Genomic DNA, 19,878 nt, shown 5'->3' on the forward strand with positions numbered 1-19,878 from the left:
TTTTTTAAAATATTTTGCTGTTTTTAAATTTTTTATTTATTTGGCCATGTGGCATGTGGGATTTTAGTTCCTTGACCAGGGTTTGAACCCCTGACCCCTGCATTCAAAGCACAGCATCTTAACCACTGGACCACCAGGGAAGTCCCTTCACCCCTTCTTAACATATAAAGCAATGAAGGTTCAGAGGGATGAAGGACTTGGTCACAAGTCAGTAGCAGAGCCACGAACAAAAGTAAAAAAGGAAAACAAGAAAAAAAAATTAAAAACAAAACAAAAGTCAAGTGTCCTGACCCCCAGCCCAAGCTCTTCCTGCTGCCCTAGGGCCCGCAGAGTTTGGGGACTGACTGGTGGGCCAGTTCTGAGACCCTGGCCCCCAAGGGTAAGGGAGCCCAATGCACTTCTTCAGGCTCCCACATCCTTGAATCTGATTCTCTGGAAATGGTTTGCTTGCCATGTTCACCTCCTCATCTTAGTCTTCGAAACTGGAAGGTGGTGAAAAATCTCAGGCCCATTTTTCATATAAGAAAACTAAGGCCCTGGGACTTCCCCGGTGATTTAATGGTTAAGAATCCAAATGCAGGGGGCAAAGGTTCAGTCCCTAATCGAGAAATTAAGATCCTGTATGCTGCACAGCATGGCCAGAAAAATAAAAAATCTAAAGCCCAGAGAAGTTCAACTCCCAGCTCAGGATCACAGGGCAGGGCTAAATGAGGTCTTAGACCTGGACATCTGACTCAGGCCTGGTGCCCATTCCACTATGTCAGCCAAAAAGAGCATGCAGAGTTCCTTTTCTACGTTAGCTTCTTCCTGGGTCTGTTTCCCCATCCATGAAATGGAGGCATGAGGCCTTAAACAAGCCTGGAGTCCGAATCTTCTGAGATAAAGATGTTAGGTGACACTTCTAGGAGTGGCTGGAGCCCCATACACTGACCAAAGGGCCTGGCTTTCTGGACAGCCAGCATCCTTACCAAGTGGGTAACTGAAGTTAGAAAAAGGGCCATGGAAACCCAGCGACTTAAGGACAGTGAGAGTAAGGAGATCCAGGCACCCCTACTCTGGGCCTCAAATGTCCAGAAGGGAATTCTTCCAGTTGAGCCCTGCTGCCATACAATTTAGAGAAAAAGCTTTCTACAAAGGCATTTATTTTTCCCAAAATGCACCCCCAGTTAACAAAATTTCTCAGAGTCCCACATTTAAATTAGAAACCCCCACATCTTTCATTCCTGGGGAAGGGAGGGATGTCAACAGGAGGACATCAGGTCCTCAGAAGTTTACTCCACTGGAGGTTGGGGACTGGCCAGAGACAAGCCAGAAATTGTCTGCCCAGCTCCGGAATAGCACCATGGTGGGGGAGGGATGGTCCCTGCCCTCAGGCTTCCCCTGCGCTGCAGCTCCCAGCTCCCCGGCGTCTGTCGGGTCTGGGCTGCCTGTCCCCGCTGTGCATCCCTGGAAAGACACTTTGGAAACCATCAGATGCTCCAGTTGGGGCGAGAGGCTCTGTTTCTCTTTCCAGGTTTCTGGGCAAGGATGCGGGGTGGGATGGGAGTGAGGTATCCAGGGAACTGTGGTCCAGAAGAGGGGTTCAGCAGGAAGCAAGGCAGGAGCCCCTCAGGAGTCCCTCTTGCCTCAAGGGTTTCTCGCTCCTTAGGGAGGGGCTTGTCTTCTCGCGCAGGGACCCCAGTACCTAACACAGTGCTGACGCCCAGAGATGCTCAGTGAACGTTACTTGAATGGATCAATGAAAGGAAAAGCAGAGGGACGGCAGCAGATCCCAAGGAGGCCCGCGCAGCCGCCCAGAGACCCGGTGTGACCAGCACGTACTTCCCGTGGAGAGGGCGGGGCTCACGGGGCACAGCCCAGGGCGCCCCGGAAGAGGCAGGGCCGGGAGAGGGCCTCACGTGTTCCAGCACGTGCACCTGCGCGTCTGCATGCCTGGGGGAGGGGCCCTGTGTTCCCTTAGTGGAGGAGGGAAGAGGCTGATCTGGGGGCCAGAGCAGGAGGCAACGCCTCTAGTCTGGAGGAAATACTAAGGCTGCAGTGGCCTCCGCTGAGGAGACAGTTACGGGCGGATGGGGGAGAAGGCTGAGAAGTGATAGCTAAGTGTATCTGGACCATCGGAGACAAGGCGACGGCGAGACTGTGTACCACATCTTTGGAGACAAATGGCAGCCAGATGGTCCGTGTAGCATATCCTTTGGGGAAATACGGTGGCGGGGAGGTCTGTGCATTGCGTCCGTAAGGAATAAAGCAGCAAGATGATTTAGGTATCGTGTCACTGGAGAAATAAGGCAGCAGGATGACTTGGGGATCGTGTCCATCAGAGAAATAAGGCTGCAGGGTGGTCTGTGTATCGTGTCCTTTGCAGAATGAGTAGATCCGCCAGAGTGGACGCCATCTGTTGGAGGCAGGGAAGCCCCCCGCCCAGAGCTGGCGCTGAGGCTCCAGTGCACCCAGAGGCGGGAGCCCCAGGGCGGGGGCAGCAGCTCCCTGAGCCTGGCTGTCAGACTATTTCTGGTCCATCATCTGCATTTCATGATGGCAAAGAAAAAAGAGGGGGGAGCGTTAAATGCGGGAGTGCTAGTCTCGGGAGTATGCCAGAACCCCAGGGATGTGGTCACATACTCGGGTGATGGGGGGGGTATGTGTGAGGGGGCCGGCAGTCTGACTGGCAGCCCCCACACCCAGCACTGCCCTCAAGGCTCAGATACACACACAGCTGCTAGGCGTCAGACTGATCATGAGGGTGCCTGAAGGAGACTGCCCAGTCCTCGCTGGCTTCTCTCAATCCCCCTGGGTCCAGCCACCTTGCACCCTTCCCTTCCCTTGGTCTGGCACACTCTTCCCTTCCCCATGCTGCCCCCCACCCCGTCTGTCCCCTGATTCATCTTCTCCACTCCATACGTTCACACCCATGGCCTCACTCTCCACCATGATCTGAATGGAGAGTTTATTTCCTAACAGGGACAACAAGGCAACCTGAAAGTTACTTAAGGCTACATAGCCTTTGGCCAAAAATTAAGGTCCCCAAACTTTTGACCTTCGAAGTGGAAGCCACTCATACTTAGTGATAAGTCTGCAGCGAGAAATAGCTTATTCAAAATACACACAGACACACAGAGATATACATATATTTATAAACAGACACACACAGAGGTGTAGCTCCTGGTCACTTTTAATAAAGAAGAATCTCAAACTAAAACTAACCTCCAACCAACCACTTCCTAATGTAACTGCTGATGTTATGATAATCTGACCAATAACCATCACTAACAATTATTAACCACTGACTATGTACCAGGAACGTGCCTGTCCAGCTGAAAACCCCATTTCCTAGCCTCACTTGAGTTGCAGTCACGTGACTAGGTTCTGACAAATGGATATAAACAGGAGTGACAGGAGCTATTTCTAGTCAAGCCCTAGAAAAAAATGTCCCCTCTCTCTCCTCTTTCCCTCTTCATTCTGGAGGCTTGTGGGAGCTGGAGCAGCCACCTGGACCTGGCAATGGAAGCTTTGAGTAGAAGAAGGTAGAAGCCCCGTAGGAGGAAGCTGGTTCCAGGGTACCAGTGGCCTTAAGACAATCTCAACTCCTGTCCCGGTTAAGCCTCTGTCATATCTGTATCCTGTTAAGAGCAGTTGGGACCTTGATTTCTCTGCCTGCTGCCATTTCAACAGGGAGGAGTCGAGGCTGTTCTTCTGGGGGAGGGAGCCTTGGGGCAGCAGCAACCCCATCACCAATGACCACACCCTAGCCTCCTACACACAAGGACACACACACACACACAGATGCACAAACACCACATGTCTTTACCTTCTTTGTTTTCAGAGTGTTTCAGGGGCCGCAGGGCTGCCAAAAAGGAAGGGGTACACAGTGAAGGGGGGAACTGTGGAAAGTGGTGGTAAGGAAGAAATAAAGTCTAGAAGAAGGACTGGGAGGAGGAGGCAGGAGGGAGAAGTTGAGAGGGTGAGGGAAACATCATAGCACTGGAAAAGGTCTCAGCTGCTGCCCCAGGTTCCAGTTCTGCTCTGTGACTTGTCACTCCTCCCCTAGGCCTCAGTTTTCTGCATCTCTATAATGGGGACAACTTCCCGGCCCTCCTGTGAGTGAGGGATGTGGGAGTACCCTAAGCCTGCTCTACAAATAGGGTTAAGTAAGGTGCAAAAGGAGGCTGCAGACGTCACTAGGTAGGCCCCGGATCTTGCAGAACTGAAACTAAGCATGTCTCTAAGCTCCCCTCTTCTCCCCACTCCCTCCCTTCTGCCAGCTGAACAAGAAAAATGAGGCCTGATCCCAGGCTGTGTCTCCACCTGCCACACCTGGACACCAGAGGCAGAGAATGAATTGACACCGTTTACGGCAGTCCCCAGAGATCGATCTTCTGCCCTTCCTTCTCCAGGGACTGGGGGTAACCCTTGTCAACTGGCACCATCACAGAGGGCTCAGTAAGGACCTGCTCCCCCAGTCCCTGGGCCCTGGGGAGGGAAGGCAGCGAGGCCTCCAGTGGCCGGGGGACATCAGGGCCTTGGTCGCCTCCTCTCCAGGCTCCAGGCTGGTGTCCCCACAGTGCCAGGCCCTTTGCAAAGTCACGCGAGAGAGGTTCAAAACAGCCCTTTGGTGCCATCAGGAAAGGCCAGGAGGCCATTTTACAAATGGGAAGCTGAAGCCCAGAAGAAAAAAGCACTGACCAAAGTTATTCAGCCTCTTATCAGAGTGGAACTGTGTCAGGCTAAAAACACAGTGCTAATAACAGGACTGAAAACTGTGGAGCCCTATGCAGGTCCCCGGCATGATATTCGGCCCTTAATATGCATGATCTCATTTAATTTAACTCACACCACCTATGAAAGGAGCAGCTAGGCAGAAACTGAGGCCCAGAGAGGCAAAGTGACTTGCTCAAGGCCACTCGGCTTATATGAGCTGGGGCTGGAACTAAAACCCAGCCTGCCCTGCTTCCCGAGCCAGGTCCTTCAGGGTGGAGTGGCCCTGGGAGGTGGGTAAAGGTAGACAGGAGAAATGAAGCAGCCCCTGGGAGACCTGCCTCCAGGTCTGCTGCTGAGCAAAGGCCAGACTCACCTGGGCCGGGAGGCCTCAGTCCACGGGACACATTTCATTCAAACCTTCAAGTAAATGGGGCCCCTCCAGACCTTGGGGTCCCCGCCCCTGTCCCTGCCTCCGTCCTCAGCCAACAGAGTCCCTCTGGGTTCAGACTTACCTGTCTTGGATCCTTCTCCATCCCCATCGTGGTCCTCGGCTCCTGGAAGAGGGAACAGAAACTTCCTCAGCCTTACTCACCTTCATCACTGACCTTCTGCTCCTGGGAATGCAGGAGGCAGGTAAATGGGGCTGAGCAGACCTGGCCTGTGGCAGGATGAGAAGGACCCCAGGCAGGAGCCCACCACTCACCTGGCCAAGGACGATCCACTCACTCGCCCACCCACCACTCACCAGAGTCAACTTCCCTACCAAGGTCAAACCTCCTACTGATCAATGTCAACTTACCACCTACCAATTACCAAGTCAACCCACACTGACCCCAGCAAGCAGCAGCTGCTTCAGACGCTGTCCACTCTAAGGATGACACATCCTCTCATGGGGACACACAAACCCACAAAGCAGTCACGCCTGCGTGGCTCGATTTCCACGTGCTCTCACTCAGACACACTCACGTGACTTATGCTCTCACAGTCACACACAGACACATCCATCCCTTTGTTACACCTTCACTACTCACTCCTAGTCACACTCACACTCACCCTGCCTGTCTGCACACTCACGGGCAGGCTCACACTTGTTTAAGCACACGGGATCTGTTCAGCCTCCAGATCACATACATACACACACAATGTAGCTGCATTTGCACACACATTCATTCTGTCACTGGAAAGTGACACTCCTGTTGATGTCATGGACACACCAACATACCCGGAGACACATGCACACCCCCTCTCTCACTTACCTGCATTCTCCTCCTCGCAGCTCTGTTTGATCTTTCTCCAGCACACAAAGGCCAGGGCCACCAGCAGTACGACGAGGCAGATGGAGAGCCCCACGGTCACCCACAGGGCCTCGGGGGGGAAGGTCATGGGCTGCCCTGGGAGGGGAGATGGGGAGAATGGGGAGAGACTGTCATGCCTGACCCCCAGTGGCCCTGAGGACAACCCCTCTGACTCCAAAGTGTGAACAGGAGGCTCCTACCCTCATGGGGCCCCCACACCATGAAGGGAGCTTACATAAGCTCCCATGCCCCTTCCCCCCACATCCACAAACCCTCCAAAGCCTGACACAGCTGGGATTGCCGTGGGCAGGCCTCAACCTGGGAGGGTTGACGAATCTGTGGTCCACGATGCTCAAGAACCTTCTATGGCTCCCTACTGACATGAAAAGAGTGCTTCAAGCTTCTCTGTAATTCCATGCTCTGTAGAGATGACTGACTGCTCCCAGCCCCTGCACCACTGCTGTTGGTGTCCTCTACCTGAAAAGTGCTTCCTCACTCTCCACCTGGCTTATGATTCCTCCCCAGGAAGCCCCCCTTTCTCCCCCAGCCCCACCTGGGGATATTCTCCACCTTACAGATCAGGAGTTGGCAAACCACAGTCCATGGGCCAAATCTGGCCTGTGGCCTGTTTTTGTACAACCCACGAGCTAATAATAGTTTTACATTTGTAAAGGGTTACCAAAAAAGGAAAGACAGCAGCAACAGAGATGTTATGTGGCCCACAAAACCTAAAATACACATACATCCAGCCTTTGACAGAAGATGTGTGCAGATTCCCGCATAAAGATGAGGGTGGACACGGAGGGCACCAGAGTACAGGTTTACCCCTGAGAAGGAGATTTGCCAGGGGAAAAGTGCTGTGAAATGCTGAGGGCCCTCCTGTAGGCTATCTCGGGGCAGAGGGAAGGAGCTGAGCTGCCCTCGGCTGGGTAAGGACCCACAGCTGTTCTGAATGCACTATCCTCCAGCCCAGCCCCAGGATCCACATGGGGTCCTGGGCAGAGGCCTTGGGGACAACACATCTAACAAAAACTCCTGCAGAAGATGCCATCGGAGGAGAGAGCAGTGCCATCAACCCTCGGGCAGTGGAGGCCTTAACGCGGATATGGGGGTTTGCGGCCAGGGTCACTTCCAACAGGCATGGCCGGTTACACTGCTGCTCTGGATATCAGCAGCAAAGGGACCCATCACCCTGGGGAACAGGAGCAGGAGAGAAAGACAGCAGCTGACACAAGAGGACAGGCCGGCCAGCCCATGAAGCACATGGAAGGGACCCCCGGGAATCCAAAGCAGGGGAAGCTCCCGCAGGAAAGCATGGAGCAGACCACAGAAATGCCCAGCAGGTGGGGCTCCTGCCCTGTCCAGCCCTGGGCTGGTGTTGGTACCTGGAGCACAGGTCTGACTTGCCTTCGTCCCACCAGCCAAGGACAGAGCGGTGCTCAGACCTGCATCCTCAGACTCCACATCCAGGACTTGCTCCACAGAGCCCCCTCCACATACAGCACATGCAACTAACCTCCAGCAGGTGCAGAGGGACCAGGCTGGAGGACTCAAAGTCTGAGTCCCAGAACGTTTTCCAAGGCACAAAGCTGCCCGAAGTGAATAGAGGCCAAGGGCTCCAAAGTAGGGCAGACCTGCTCTCGCAAAAACAGGAGGCTGGGTGGTGGGGAGGAGAGGAAATTAGGCTGAGAGGCTAAAAGTTGGATTCTGGTTCATCTGCTCACTGCAGGATGCTGGAGCCAAGGTTCACAGACCCCCATGGATGAGTGCAGCGGGGCCACAAGCCCTCAAAACTTAAATGCAAATGACTGCATTTATCATGTATCCAGTTTTCAGAGAGGTGGCTAATCCCCAAAGAGTCAGAGCCACTGGGCTAGACTGTGGCCTTGGGAAAGTTCTCTCTTCTCTCTGGCCTTCAGCTTCCTCATCTGTGAAACAAATGCACTTTAAATGCCAGCTAGTACAATTTTTAATATTTTTCTCTCAGGTGGGGAAATGTCCCCACTGAGCAGGAAAGGAGGATAGTACTAGGAAGCACATGGAAGAAACCCCTGGGGATCCCAGGGTGGGGCTCCTGCAGAAAAGCATGGAGCAGAGCCACAGAAACGCCCAGGCGGAGGGGCTCCCACTATGTCCACCCCTAGGCTGGTGTTGGTGCCTGCAGCACAGGTCAGGCTTGTCCTCATTCTGTCAGTCAAGGACAGAGTGGGATTTCAGACCTGCATCTTCAGGTATATGAGTATAATTGCATGCTCAAGAGCCCTTTCTACACAGGGTGGCGAATAGCCAATTCAGCTCAGTGTGCAAATTATCACAAAGATCACCAATCCTTCAAGGTCCCCTCAACTCCCACCTGTCCCTAAGACTTCTCCTGAAACTGCAGCCCATTCTGATCACTCCCCCCTTCTCTGAAAACTTCACATTCTCTGTCAGTCCTTCTGTATCTAATATTTCTGATTCTCTCCTGTGGCTACATCAGACCATATGCTGATGTATCTAAAAGGTCAAGGAGACCCCATGGGACATCCAATAGCCTAGAGCAGTAACTCCCCCACAGAAAGTATAGGCCTAGGGGTCTCCAGAAAGAGGGTGAAGTCAATCTTGGGGAGGGGGTGGGCAAAGGGAATAAAGCCTTGCCAGAAGGAAAACCGTGAAAGAGAATGAGGAGGAATGAGCCTGAATTCCTAGAAGGCAAATGTGATGGACACTTGCAGAAGTGAAGGCCACGCAAGGTCCATGCAAATGGGGCGCAGGAAGACAGGAGTAAGTCAGTGAAGCCTGAGGCTTGCGCAGAAACTGGTTATCAGGGGGATCAGGTCTTCTGTGGGCCACAGGTCAGGTGGAAGTCATGGGAAAGAAATAGGAGAACCAGATGGACAGAACCTGCTGTCCTGATCCCAGAGAATGCAGGGAGGTCCCTAGGAAAGGTTAGCTGTCCCAAGGGGAGGTACAGAGGAGCCAGAATGAGATCCAAATAAGGATGAAGACTGCCTCCCCCTGGCCTGAGTGTAGGTCTGAGCCCTCTTCACCCCTCCAGGCACAAGGGGTACCCACTGAGGTGGGCACTAAAGGAAGGGAAGTGTGTCTGGGCCAGGAGCCCGAAACTGTAGAGATGGAGGGAATTACCAAAGGGGCAGCGTTGATCTGGTGTTTGACCACAGGGGGGCAACAGAGAGAGCCCAGCCATTCCAAAGGCTGCCAGCGCTGTGTGCCGCGATTAGTTGCGACCCCAGGGACTGGGCCTGCCAGGCACCTCTGTCCATGGGGATTCTCCAGGAGGAAATACTGGAGTGGGTTGCCATGCCCTCCTCCAAGGGATCTTCTCAACCCAAGAATCGAATCCAGGTCTCCTGCATTGCAGGTGCATTCTTTACCAGTTGAGCTACCAGGGAAGTTCAAAGGCTGGCTGGGTCCAGTTTAATTCCATCAGAACTGACATTGATGGGGTGAGGGATCTGACCACCTGGAGAGGCCCAGCTGTCTCTCAGGCGCTCACAGTCAGATGGTGCCAGCAACAGATGGTGACGTAGCAACACCTTCCCAGCACTTGGAGAGGTTCCCGTAGGAAAGCACTCCAGACAGAGCTATGTCTTGTGGCTTCTCCAGAACTCCCTCCTGGAACACCTCCAGATTCCAGGCAGGTATTCAGTCCCCAAGTACCAAGACACTCTTAGGAGGGCAAATACTACAAATGATTCTTACTGCACAATATAGCAAGTCCCTTAAGGACTGCTTGGGGGAGAATTTGAGACATGTGAAATGTTAAGAAAAAAAATTTTTTTTGAAAATCTTGACCACCCAAACCTATTTGAATTCTGGCTCAGAGTCTAGATAAAAAGCGATGGTTCTTTCTATCCTTCCCCAGCTGCTCGTCGGCCCCTACCTGTGATGGTGACCGAGCCGTGAGCGTCCTGCTGCAGCACGGGGTTGCGAACCAGGCAGCTGTAGGTACCATTAGCGCCCAGCACCACTCTCAGGACGCTGTGCACGTCGAACAAGCCCTGTTCGTTGGCCATCTGCGACGTGGTCACGTTGCTGGTCAAGGGCGCACCCTGCCCATCCTGCCACAACACTTCGGCCTCGGGGTAGCCCCGGTAGCTGGAGCACGTGATGGTCACCGTGTCCCCAGGCCTCAGGTCCTTGTTGGGCTCCAGGGTCATGCTGGGTTTTGAGTAGGGAGCTGGAGGGAAGCAGAAGATAGAGGGCAAAGGTCAGGTTAAGGCAAGGGCGGTGGGACACAGGGGAGGGAAAGAGCGCCTGGGGCTGTGAAGACAAGCGTCAGCACTGGGGCAGTGGGTAAAGGGCTGCGGGAAGTGTGAGGGGTGTGCCAGGGGGAGGGCGCCCCCTTTCGCGGCTCTCACCTGCCACCTGCAGGCTGACCGCGGCGCTGCCGAAGTCCCGGATGCTCACGAAGCAGGTGAAGCTGCCCTCATCAGCCACGCGCACGCGCTGTAGCCTCAGGGACGCGTTGCCCTGAGCCAGCAGGTCTGGGAAGAGCGCTGTGCGGTTGGCATAGGCGCTGCCCTGGTCGCGGCCCTCGGCGAAGCTGTGCACCAGTTGTTTCGTGTCTGTCAGCTGCCAGATGAGGTTGAGCTGTGCCAGGCTGAAGCCGGGCTCGGTCGAGAAGGAGCAGCGCAGGGTGGCGTCGGTGCCCACGAGGGCCACCACGGGGTCTTCGGGAACCTGGACTTCCACCGCACCTGAGGGCGAGGTTGAAGCGGCAGGGCAGTGAGGAGGGGTGGGGACACTCGGCTACCACCGGACTGCTTCCCATATCTCCTCCATCGACCCCGAGGTCCCATGCCATCTTCCCATTTTCTCCCCAGACCTAGAAACAGATTGAGTCTCAACACTTCCAGACATCTCCCTAATCTTCTGACAAGAATCACAGCAACTTGGCCTTGGCCTGACAAGGTCCATCTTCCCAGGGGACCTGGCCTGGGGCAGCCTGCAGCCCTAGCAAAACTCCCCTCTCCGCCAGGACCCATTTCCCTCTCCTATCCTCCGACTCTCTTCTGAGATCTGAATGCTTCTCCACTCTTTCCACAGGTTTCCAGAGCCCTGGAGTCAGGAGACCCAGAGAGCTGAGACGACCTGTGATCATCACCCTCACCTACTCCTGCCACGGTAAGCTTTCCCTCTATGCAACCTGTGTATGTTTTCTGTTATTATTATTGGGCGTCTCTCTGTTCTGGGAGACTGAATGTAAGGAGCTAGATTCAGATACCATGACCAGTGGAGATTGGGCCAACTCCCCGCCCCTAACCCCCACCCCAAGGGACATTTAAGAAAACAAAAGAAAAACCTGTGGGGTTTCTATGGGGCGTGATGGTGACCGAGCCGTGAGCGTCCTGCTGCAGCACGGGGTTGCGAACCAGGCAGCTGTAGGTACCATTAGCGCCCAGCACCACTCTCAGGACGCTGTGCACGTCGAACAAGCCCTGTTCGTTGGCCATCTGCGACGTGGTCACGTTGTCGGTCAACGGCGCGCCCTGCCCATCCTGCCACAACACTTCGGCCTCGGGGTAGCCCCGGTAGCTGGAGCACGTGATGGTCACCGTGTCCCCAGGCCTCAGGTCCTTGTTGGGCTCCAGGGTCATGCTGGGTTTTGAGTAGGGAGCTGGAGGGAAGCAGAAGATAGAGGGCAAAGGTCAGGTTAAGGCAAGGGCGGTGGGACACAGGGGAGGGAAAGAGCGCCTGGGGCTGTGAAGACAAGCGTCAGCACTGGGGCAGTGGGTAAAGGGCTGCGGGAAGTGTGAGGGGTGTGCCAGGGGGAGGGCGCCCCCTTTCGCGGCTCTCACCTGCCACCTGCAGGCTGACCGCGGCGCTGCCGAAGTCCCGGATGCTCACGAAGCAGGTGAAGCTGCCCTCATCAGCCACGCGCACGCGCTGTAGCCTCAGGGACGCGTTGCCCTGAGCCAGCAGGTCTGGGAAGAGCGCTGTGCGGTTGGCATAGGCGCTGCCCTGGTCGCGGCCCTCGGCGAAGCTGTGCACCAGTTGTTTGGTGTCTGTCAGCTGCCAGGTGAGGTTGAGTTGTGCCAGGCTGAAGCCGGGCTCGGTCGAGAAGGAGCAGCGCAGGGTGGCGTCGGTGCCCACGAGGGCCACCACGGGGTCTTCGGGAACCTGGACTTCCACTGCGGCCCCTAAGGGTGGGACGGTGAGAACAGGGTGGGACACTCGGGACCTCCCCAGTTCCCCTCCCCTTCTGAGTTACCTTCAGGCCCGGTCCACTCCTTTTTTAAGGGCTGAGGAGAGTTTATTGTGGTTCTAGTTCAACCAACATGAATATAGTAAGTACATGTTATGCCAAGGGTAAGCGTTAGGAATGCCACAGAGAACAACACCAAGGTCACACCTCTGAAGAGCTTAAATTTTAGTGGGAGAGAGAGACAAACTAGCACACAAATTCTTGGTAGCATGTGATTAGGAGTATTAAGGAAGAAAGAAGCCAATGGATAGAAAGTAAAGATGTAGTTTTTAAAAAATCTGGCAGGTGCATGACACCTGTCTGTGCTGGCTGCATTTCCCAAGTATACACTATCTTTATAAATTGTGAAAAGAAAATCTAAACAATAATATGCACCCAAATATTATTAGTGGTTTTCTCTGGATGAGAAAGAATCACAAGTGTTTTTTCTTTTCCTCAACAAACGTGATTAGTTTTTATGCAAGAAAGGAAGATTACCCATGCATTTAAATATGGTGGTGAACCACATTCTCCATAAAGAGATATTAAGCTGAGATTGAAAGGGAATGAAAAAAGAGTCTGACAAAGTCAGAGAAAAGCCCCCTAGGGCAGGTTGCCCTGTTCCCACCCCTGCCCTCTCTCCTGTGGGTTTACCCTGCAGCCTCCCACCCAGTCACCTCTGCCTCCAGTCCAGCTCTTCTTTTAGAGCCCTGGGAAGTTAGGTAGGGGTTCCTGACAGCTTTTCTTTTGCTGATATGTGCCCCCTAGCCTGGCACTGCCATTCCTGGGCAATGCTTACGTTAAGTGTGTGCTCTGGGCACCAGCAAAGCAGGCACACTCAGGAAGTGTGAAGACCAGTCTTGAAACAAAGCTAGCTGAATACAGCACTCATTAAAGTTTTCTCATATTTTGAAAAATAGCATTTTATAGTTAGTATTTTCATTGTTAATTACATACAGGGAGGTGGTATCATTGTCTTTGGGCTTCCCTGGTGGCTCAGAGAGTAAAGAATCTGCCTGCAATGCAGGAGACCCAGGTTCGATCCCTGGGTCGGGAAGATCCCCTGGAGGAGGAAAGGCAACCTACTCCAGTATTCTTGCCTGGAGAAATTCCATGGACAGAGGCACCTGACAGGCTACAGTCCATGGGGTCGCAGAGAGTAGGACATAGCTGAGCAAGCAACACACACACACACACCCCCACACACACCCATCATCATCTTTGCAGTGTGTGGTCATCTCTAAAGGCCTTAAGCTGTCACTGGATCTCCTGCCAGGCTGCCAGGCACCACAGGCCAGCTCTCCAGTTGGAGACCAACAGGGTGCCCCTTGTATGGGGGCACATGGGGGATGAAATCTGAGGAGTCACCCAAAGCCCTTTCTCTAGAGAAATCAACGTGCCGCTGGGTAAAGCGGTGCTTCCTTCTTTTGACCATCAGATGGCACCAGACACTCAGCTTTCTCTTCCCCCTTGGAGGAGGCCATTTCCCTCTGAGCAGATTAGGATTTGAAATATGATGGTGTTGTCATTAAAGAAGGTGCCATTATTGAAAGCCAACTCTGTGCCAAGAACTGTGTGGGAAGACTTACATCCTTTATTCAACATGGTTATTGAGCACCTGCTATGTGGCTGGCATTAATCCTGGCCCTGGGGATACATTCTGCTCTTTGAGCAGAGCAGGCAATAAGCAAGTAAACATATAATATGTCAGGTGGAGATTAGTGTTGGGAAGAAGCATAAAGTAAGGCCAGGGAAAGGGAGGGAAGAGATGTTATTCTATACACAGTAGCCAGGAAAGCCTGGGCAAGGTGACATTTGAGCAATGGCTTGAATGAAATATGGGATCGAGTCGTGCAGACGGGTGGGGGCAGAAAGTTTTAGGCAGACGGGACAGTATGTGCAAAGGCCCTCGGGAGGAAGCACACGTGTGTTTGAGAAACAGCCTTATCGCATTTAGTGCTCACGTTACCATTTTACAGATGAGAAAACAGAGGCTAAGAAATGTAAAGTAAGGTGGATCCCAAGGTAGGAATGAGGTGGACAGGGCACAGAGGAGATTCGGAGGCAGTTAGCCAAAACCTTCCCAGCCCTGCCAGACAGAGAGGCCTGGTGGGCACCTCGAGGCCCCAGACTGCCCCCCTCACCTGTGAGGCAGAACCACAGCACTCCCAGGGCGGGGGCCACACTCACACCCGTGCTGCCCGGTCCACACAGCATCTTCCCGTGAGGCAGCTGACAGCTGGGCTCTCCGTGATGGAAGGCTGCCCCTGCCTGTGAGGAAGAGGAAGTGAGGCTTCTGTCTCAGAAGGTCCTTACCAAGCCCTCTCTCTCACCTCATCTCCCCTGGACCAGCCTGGTGGAAGGCTGCAGTAGCCCACTGGGAGGTGTTCCTTCCCACACCCTACAGGGCTCCCCACTGAGGGATATTTTGAGAGATGCAGGCAGGAGGGAATTGAGTCACTGGGGAGGCTGGATCAGGGGAGACAGGGCAGCAGGCAGTTAGGATCCACCCCTTCGAAGATATTGATAGGCAGACAAAAGATAGGAGAGGCAAGGCCAAGAATAGTCAAGCCTGGCCTGCTCAGGGCAACGCAGGTATGTACACAGATCAGTTTGGCTCAGCTGGTAGAGGAAAATAAGACTTAGAGATTGGCTAAGACATTATTTTGCTGGCAAAGGTCCATATAGTCAAAGCTATGGTTTTTCTAGTAGTCATGTATGGATGTGAGAGTTGGACCATAAAGAAGGCTGAGCACCGAAGAATTGATGCATTTGAATTATGGTGCTGGAGAAGACTCTTGAGAGTCCCTCGGACTGCAAGGAGATCAAACTAGTCAATCCTAAAGGAAATCAGTCCTGAATATTCATTGGAAGGACTAATGCTGAAGCTCCAATACTTGGGCCACCTGATGCTAAGAGCTGACTCATTGGAAAAGACCCTGACGCTGGGAAAGACTGAGGGCGGGAGGAGAAGGGGACAACAGAGGATGAGATGGTTGGACGGCATCACTGACTTGATGGACATGAGTTTGAGCAAACTCCAGGAGATAGTGAAGGACAAGAAAGCCTGGCACGCTATAGTCCATGGGGTCGCAAAGAGTTGGGACACAACTTAGCGGCTGAACAACATAACAAGAGGTCAGAAGCTCATCCTAAAGGCAGCTGGGAGCCACTGAAGGTTCTGGAATAAAAGAAAGGATATAGTCAGAGCTGTGTTTCATAAAGATTACACTGATAGCATCTGCAGGATAAATGAGAAGAGTTGGACAGACGGGACAAAGCAGGTCTGGGGAAAGTGTCAGCATGGAGGGCAGGGGAGAGAGGGAGGGAGCAGCCAGGGTGGCCATGGTTTGAGCCTAGGGACCAGGTAGAGCATTTGTGGAGGCAGAGAGCAGGGAAGGGTTTAGGGTAGGGTGTGTGCAGTGAAAGGTGTTTGCGCAGGAACTTCCTGGCGAGACTTCTGAAGGCGGCCCGGTGAATGAGTGTGGGGCTCAAGGGAAAGGACATGGGCTAGTTTAACATGCATATACTGAGCGGAAGTGGCCTGTTCTGAGACTGATCCCCGCCCCCAGACTGGAATCAGGATTGAGTGGGGGTATTTCTGCGACCTCCCAGGTCCAGCCCTGCTCCCAGTCCCTGGCTTCCTCCCACCCCACCCCCAATGCTGTCTGCCTTTTTCCCCAGGTCTCACAGCTGCTGCCTGATCGTCACATCCTGACCAAGCCATGTGTCACCAGGGTCGAGTCATGCCATTCAATACAATTTGACAAAAATAGAAAAGGTTTCACATTCCTCAGACCACCCAGGGAGCCAGGCTGCCTGACTTGGTCCCATTTTGCAAGAGGAAAAAAAATTAAAGCCCAGATAAGTGAGGGGACTTCATATTTTTCACAAAGTTGAGAAGGGTTTGCATTCTCCACCCCTGCCACGCCTCTCTGCCCTTCCAGGGAGCGAATGGCATCAATAGTTGAGTCAGCATCAGTTTCAGTCGCAGGCACCCAGTCTCAACCCTCCCAATCCCAGCCGAGCACCGCCTGCCTCCCCCCCGCCCCCCACACCCAGCAGCTGAGCTGAGGGAGTCCCCCTGGCCAAGCCGGGTGCATCCTGCGCGCCCCCCCACCACCTCCCAGCTGTCCACAGTGGGGAAGCCCTGAGCAGCCACTTCCTTCCCAGACAGTTCTGGTCCAAACCTGGCGACCTCAAAGCCTTGCCGCCTGCTGAGTCAGCAGCCTCCAAGGTCCATTCATAAAGGCACCCTTGGCAGGCACCACATCCTGCCTACAAGGGCCACCACAGACCGAAGGGAAATACTGGCAGGCAGTGGCCAGCCATGCCTGACTGTCTGCTGAAGGAATCACAGAGACTAAGGATTAAGGAGCTCTCATTTACCCCAAGACAGAACCAAGGCCTGTCCTTCCTGGGTCTCCCTCACTCTTCCCACTGCTGCCCATGCCTACCATCTCCCATCCTGACCTGGGCGGCCAGCGCTCCTGTGATCCTCCCGTGACCCTCCACTCCGCCCCTACCCACCCCACACTCTGCGTGTCTCCTCTTAGGACCTGACGCAGGGATCTGCTCATATCCTTCCTCTACAAGGCCCTCACATGGTTCCCCATTTACCACGGGAATAAACGCACACCACTCTGCCTGGCTCTCAAGCCTTTTCTGATGACTGTCTCCTCCATTCATCAAGCTAATTCCTGCTGCTTCTGCTAGGTTTACTTGCCAGGGTTGCTTGGACTGGCTGCCACCTCCTTGAATGTGGGGAGGTCTCCCAATCTAATCAGCTTGCCCAAGGGCCGAGCTGTCCTTCCCTCCTGAGGGAAGGTGAGGCTTCCCAGGGGGTTGGGGGAGTGGTCAATCAGTTCAGTCTCTCAGTCATGTCCAACTCTTTGTGACTCTGTGGACTATAGCACACCAGGCTTCCCTGTCGCATCGAGTCAGTGATGCCATCCAACCATCTCATCCTTTGTCCTCCCCTTCCCCTCTTGCCTTCAATCTTTCCAGGGGTTGGATTTGCTCCCTTCAACTCTTTTGCTAGACTCTGGACTCAGGGAAGTTCCTGTCTCATGCATTCCCTGGGGAGAAGCCTTGACAGCCCAGAACCGAGGACAGGGAGAGGCTCACTCCCCAATAGCTGAGTGAGGGCAGGAGTGGGGAACACATCTCAGAGAGGGTATTGCTAGGCAACAGAAGCGTGACCTGCGACCACTGGGACAGACTGGCTGCCCAGCACACAGCAGGTCATGGAGACGCATAGGCCTCAGGCTGCATTCACACTGCCCTGCCCACCTTTTCTACAAAGGGGAATTCTCACCCCCAGGCAGGATGCCCTGGAGTCAGCATGTGCCACCCCTCCCGGTGAGTCACCAAGCCGGTTTTCCCTCCTCCTCTTCCTCCATCCTCATCGAGCCCCGTCCCAGCCAAATGTGGGAATTCCAAGGAGCCCTGGCAGGAAAGCCACAGGGTGGTATTCTCAGAGAAGCAGGAGGAAGGGGCCCAGGCCACCCGAGGCCTGAGGTACAGTAAGTGCATCCAACCCCAGCAGAGGTGGAGCCGCAAGGAACCTCCCCAGAGATGACCTCCAAAAAGCCAAAACCAAAAATCAAGGGCGGAGGTGGGCTCTATACCACGATGCCCTGGCTCTGGGGATGTCTCAGGGGAACTCCTTGCCCTACCATGACCACCGGCAGCACCCCATTTTCTCTTAACCCTCCTGCCTCTTCCCAACCCCTGCAGGGGCTGCTTGGACAACACTTCCCCCAGAAGGCAAGAAGGATCAAGTCATAGAACTAGTGTCAATCTTTGCTAACCAGCACTGGATAGAAGAATAGCTTCTGAAAACAGCAGTTAAGTCCCTGGAGCCAGCTCTGCCTGAAGGAAGCTGCCTACCTAGACTGCCCAGATACTTGAGCCAATCTTTTTTTTTTTTTTTCCCCAAGCTAGTTTGAGCTAAATTTCTCTTACCTGCAACTGAAGGTTGTTCTTGTCATTATTTAGTCACTAAGCCATGTCCAACTCTTTGTGACCCTACATACTATAGCCCGCCAGGCTCCTCTGTCCATGGGATTCTCCAATCAAGAATACTAGAGTGGGTGCCCATTTCCTTCTCCAGGGGACCTTCCCAACCCAGGGATCTACCCCGTATCTGCTGCTTGGCAGGCAGATTCTTTACCACTGAGCCACCTGGGAAGCCCTCCTTGAATATATATTCCTGTATTTAGTTATTCACTCAACTATTCATTGAGTGCCTGGTAGGCAGGCACTGGGGACAGAGAGAGGACCAAGCTGTGTCTGTCCTCAAGGAGCCTGAGTTCCAATGCATAGAAATCACTGCAGTTCAGTACAGAGTACTATTTAAGATAATTGAGAGCTATTTGGAGGCACATGATAACCCTAAGGGTGAGTCCTGATAATCGATGAGCAGCTCCCCAGGTAATTCAGTTCAGTCGCTCAGTCGTGTCTGACTCTTTGCGATCCCATGGACTGCAGCACACCAGGCCTCCCTGTCCATCAACAACTCCTGGACTTTACTCAAATGCCTGTCCACTGAGTCAGTGATGTCATCCAACCATCTCATCATCCCCTACTCCTCCCACCTTCAATCTTTCCCAGCATCAGGGTCTTTTCAAATGAGTCAGCTCTTTGCATCAGGGGCCAAAGTATTGGAGTTTCAGCTTCAACATAAGTCCTTCAAATGAATATTTAGGACTGATTTCCTTTAGGATGGGCTGGTTGGATCTCCTTGCAGTCCAAGGGACTCTCAAGAGTCTTCTCCAACACCTCAGTTTAAAAGCATCAATTCTTCGGCGCTCAGCTTTCTTTATAGTCCAACTCTAACATCCATACATGACTACTGGAAATTCCATAGCTTTGACTAGACAGACCTTTGTTGGCAAAGTAACGTCTCTGCTTTTTAATATGCTATCTAGGTTGGTCAAAACTTTTCTTCCAAGCAGCAAGCGTCTTTTAATTTCATGGCTGCAGTCACCATCTGCAGTGATTTCGGAGCCCAAAAAAATAAAGTCTGCCACTGTTTCCACTGTTTCTCCACCTATTTGCCATGAAGTGATGGGACTGGATGCCATGATCTTTGTTTTCTGAATGTTGAGCCTTAAGCCAACTTTTTCACTCTTCTCTTTCACTTTTATCAAGAGGCTGTTTTGTTCTTCACTTTCTGCCATAAGGGTGGTATCATCTGCATATCTGAGGTTATTGATATTTCTCCCGGCAATCTTGATTCCAGCTTGTGCTTCATCCAGCCCAGCATTTCTCATGATGTACTCTGCATATAAGGTAAATAAGCAGGGTCCTTTTCCTATTTGGAACCAGTCTGTTGTTCCCTGTCCAGTTCTAACTGTTGCTTCCTGACCTGCATACAGGTTTCTCAAGAGGCAGGTGAGGTGGTCTGGTATTCCCATCTCTTGAAGAATTTTCCAGAGTTTATTGTGATCCACACAGTCAAAGGCTTTGGCATAGTTAATAAAGCAGAAATAGATGTTTTTCTGGAACTCTCTTGCTTTTTCAATGATCCAACAGATGTTGGCAATTTGATCTCTGGTTCCTCTGTCTTTTCTAAATCCAGCTTGAACATCTGCAAGTTCATGGTTCACGTACTGCTGAAGCCTGGCTTGAAGAATTTTGAGCATTACTTTACTAAAGTGCAATTGTGCGGTAGTTTGAGCATTCTTTGGCATT

General features: G+C 53.0%; 1 protein-coding gene across 1 annotated transcript in view; it reads right to left on the minus strand.

Annotated features, from left to right (window-relative positions):
* Positions 1-1,125: 1,125 nt before the first annotated feature.
* The window catches only part of CD276 (CD276 molecule), a 32,552-nt gene continuing 13,799 nt past the window's right edge, over positions 1,126-19,878 (minus strand). Inside the window, exons 2-10 of the mRNA XM_061157906.1 lie at positions 14,325-14,451; positions 11,795-12,136; positions 11,299-11,613; positions 10,355-10,693; positions 9,877-10,173; positions 5,955-6,089; positions 5,211-5,252; positions 3,809-3,844; positions 1,126-2,523 (exon numbers count right to left, since the gene is read on the minus strand). Of these exons, the coding sequence (XP_061013889.1) occupies positions 2,501-2,523; positions 3,809-3,844; positions 5,211-5,252; positions 5,955-6,089; positions 9,877-10,173; positions 10,355-10,693; positions 11,299-11,613; positions 11,795-12,136; positions 14,325-14,397 (1,602 nt within the window). The 5' untranslated portion in view covers positions 14,398-14,451 and the 3' untranslated portion in view covers positions 1,126-2,500. The remainder of the gene's footprint in view (positions 2,524-3,808; positions 3,845-5,210; positions 5,253-5,954; positions 6,090-9,876; positions 10,174-10,354; positions 10,694-11,298; positions 11,614-11,794; positions 12,137-14,324; positions 14,452-19,878) is intronic.

Source organism: Dama dama, chromosome 12, assembly GCF_033118175.1.
Source record: "Dama dama isolate Ldn47 chromosome 12, ASM3311817v1, whole genome shotgun sequence".
In the NCBI taxonomy this organism is placed as follows: Eukaryota; Metazoa; Chordata; class Mammalia; order Artiodactyla; family Cervidae; genus Dama; species Dama dama.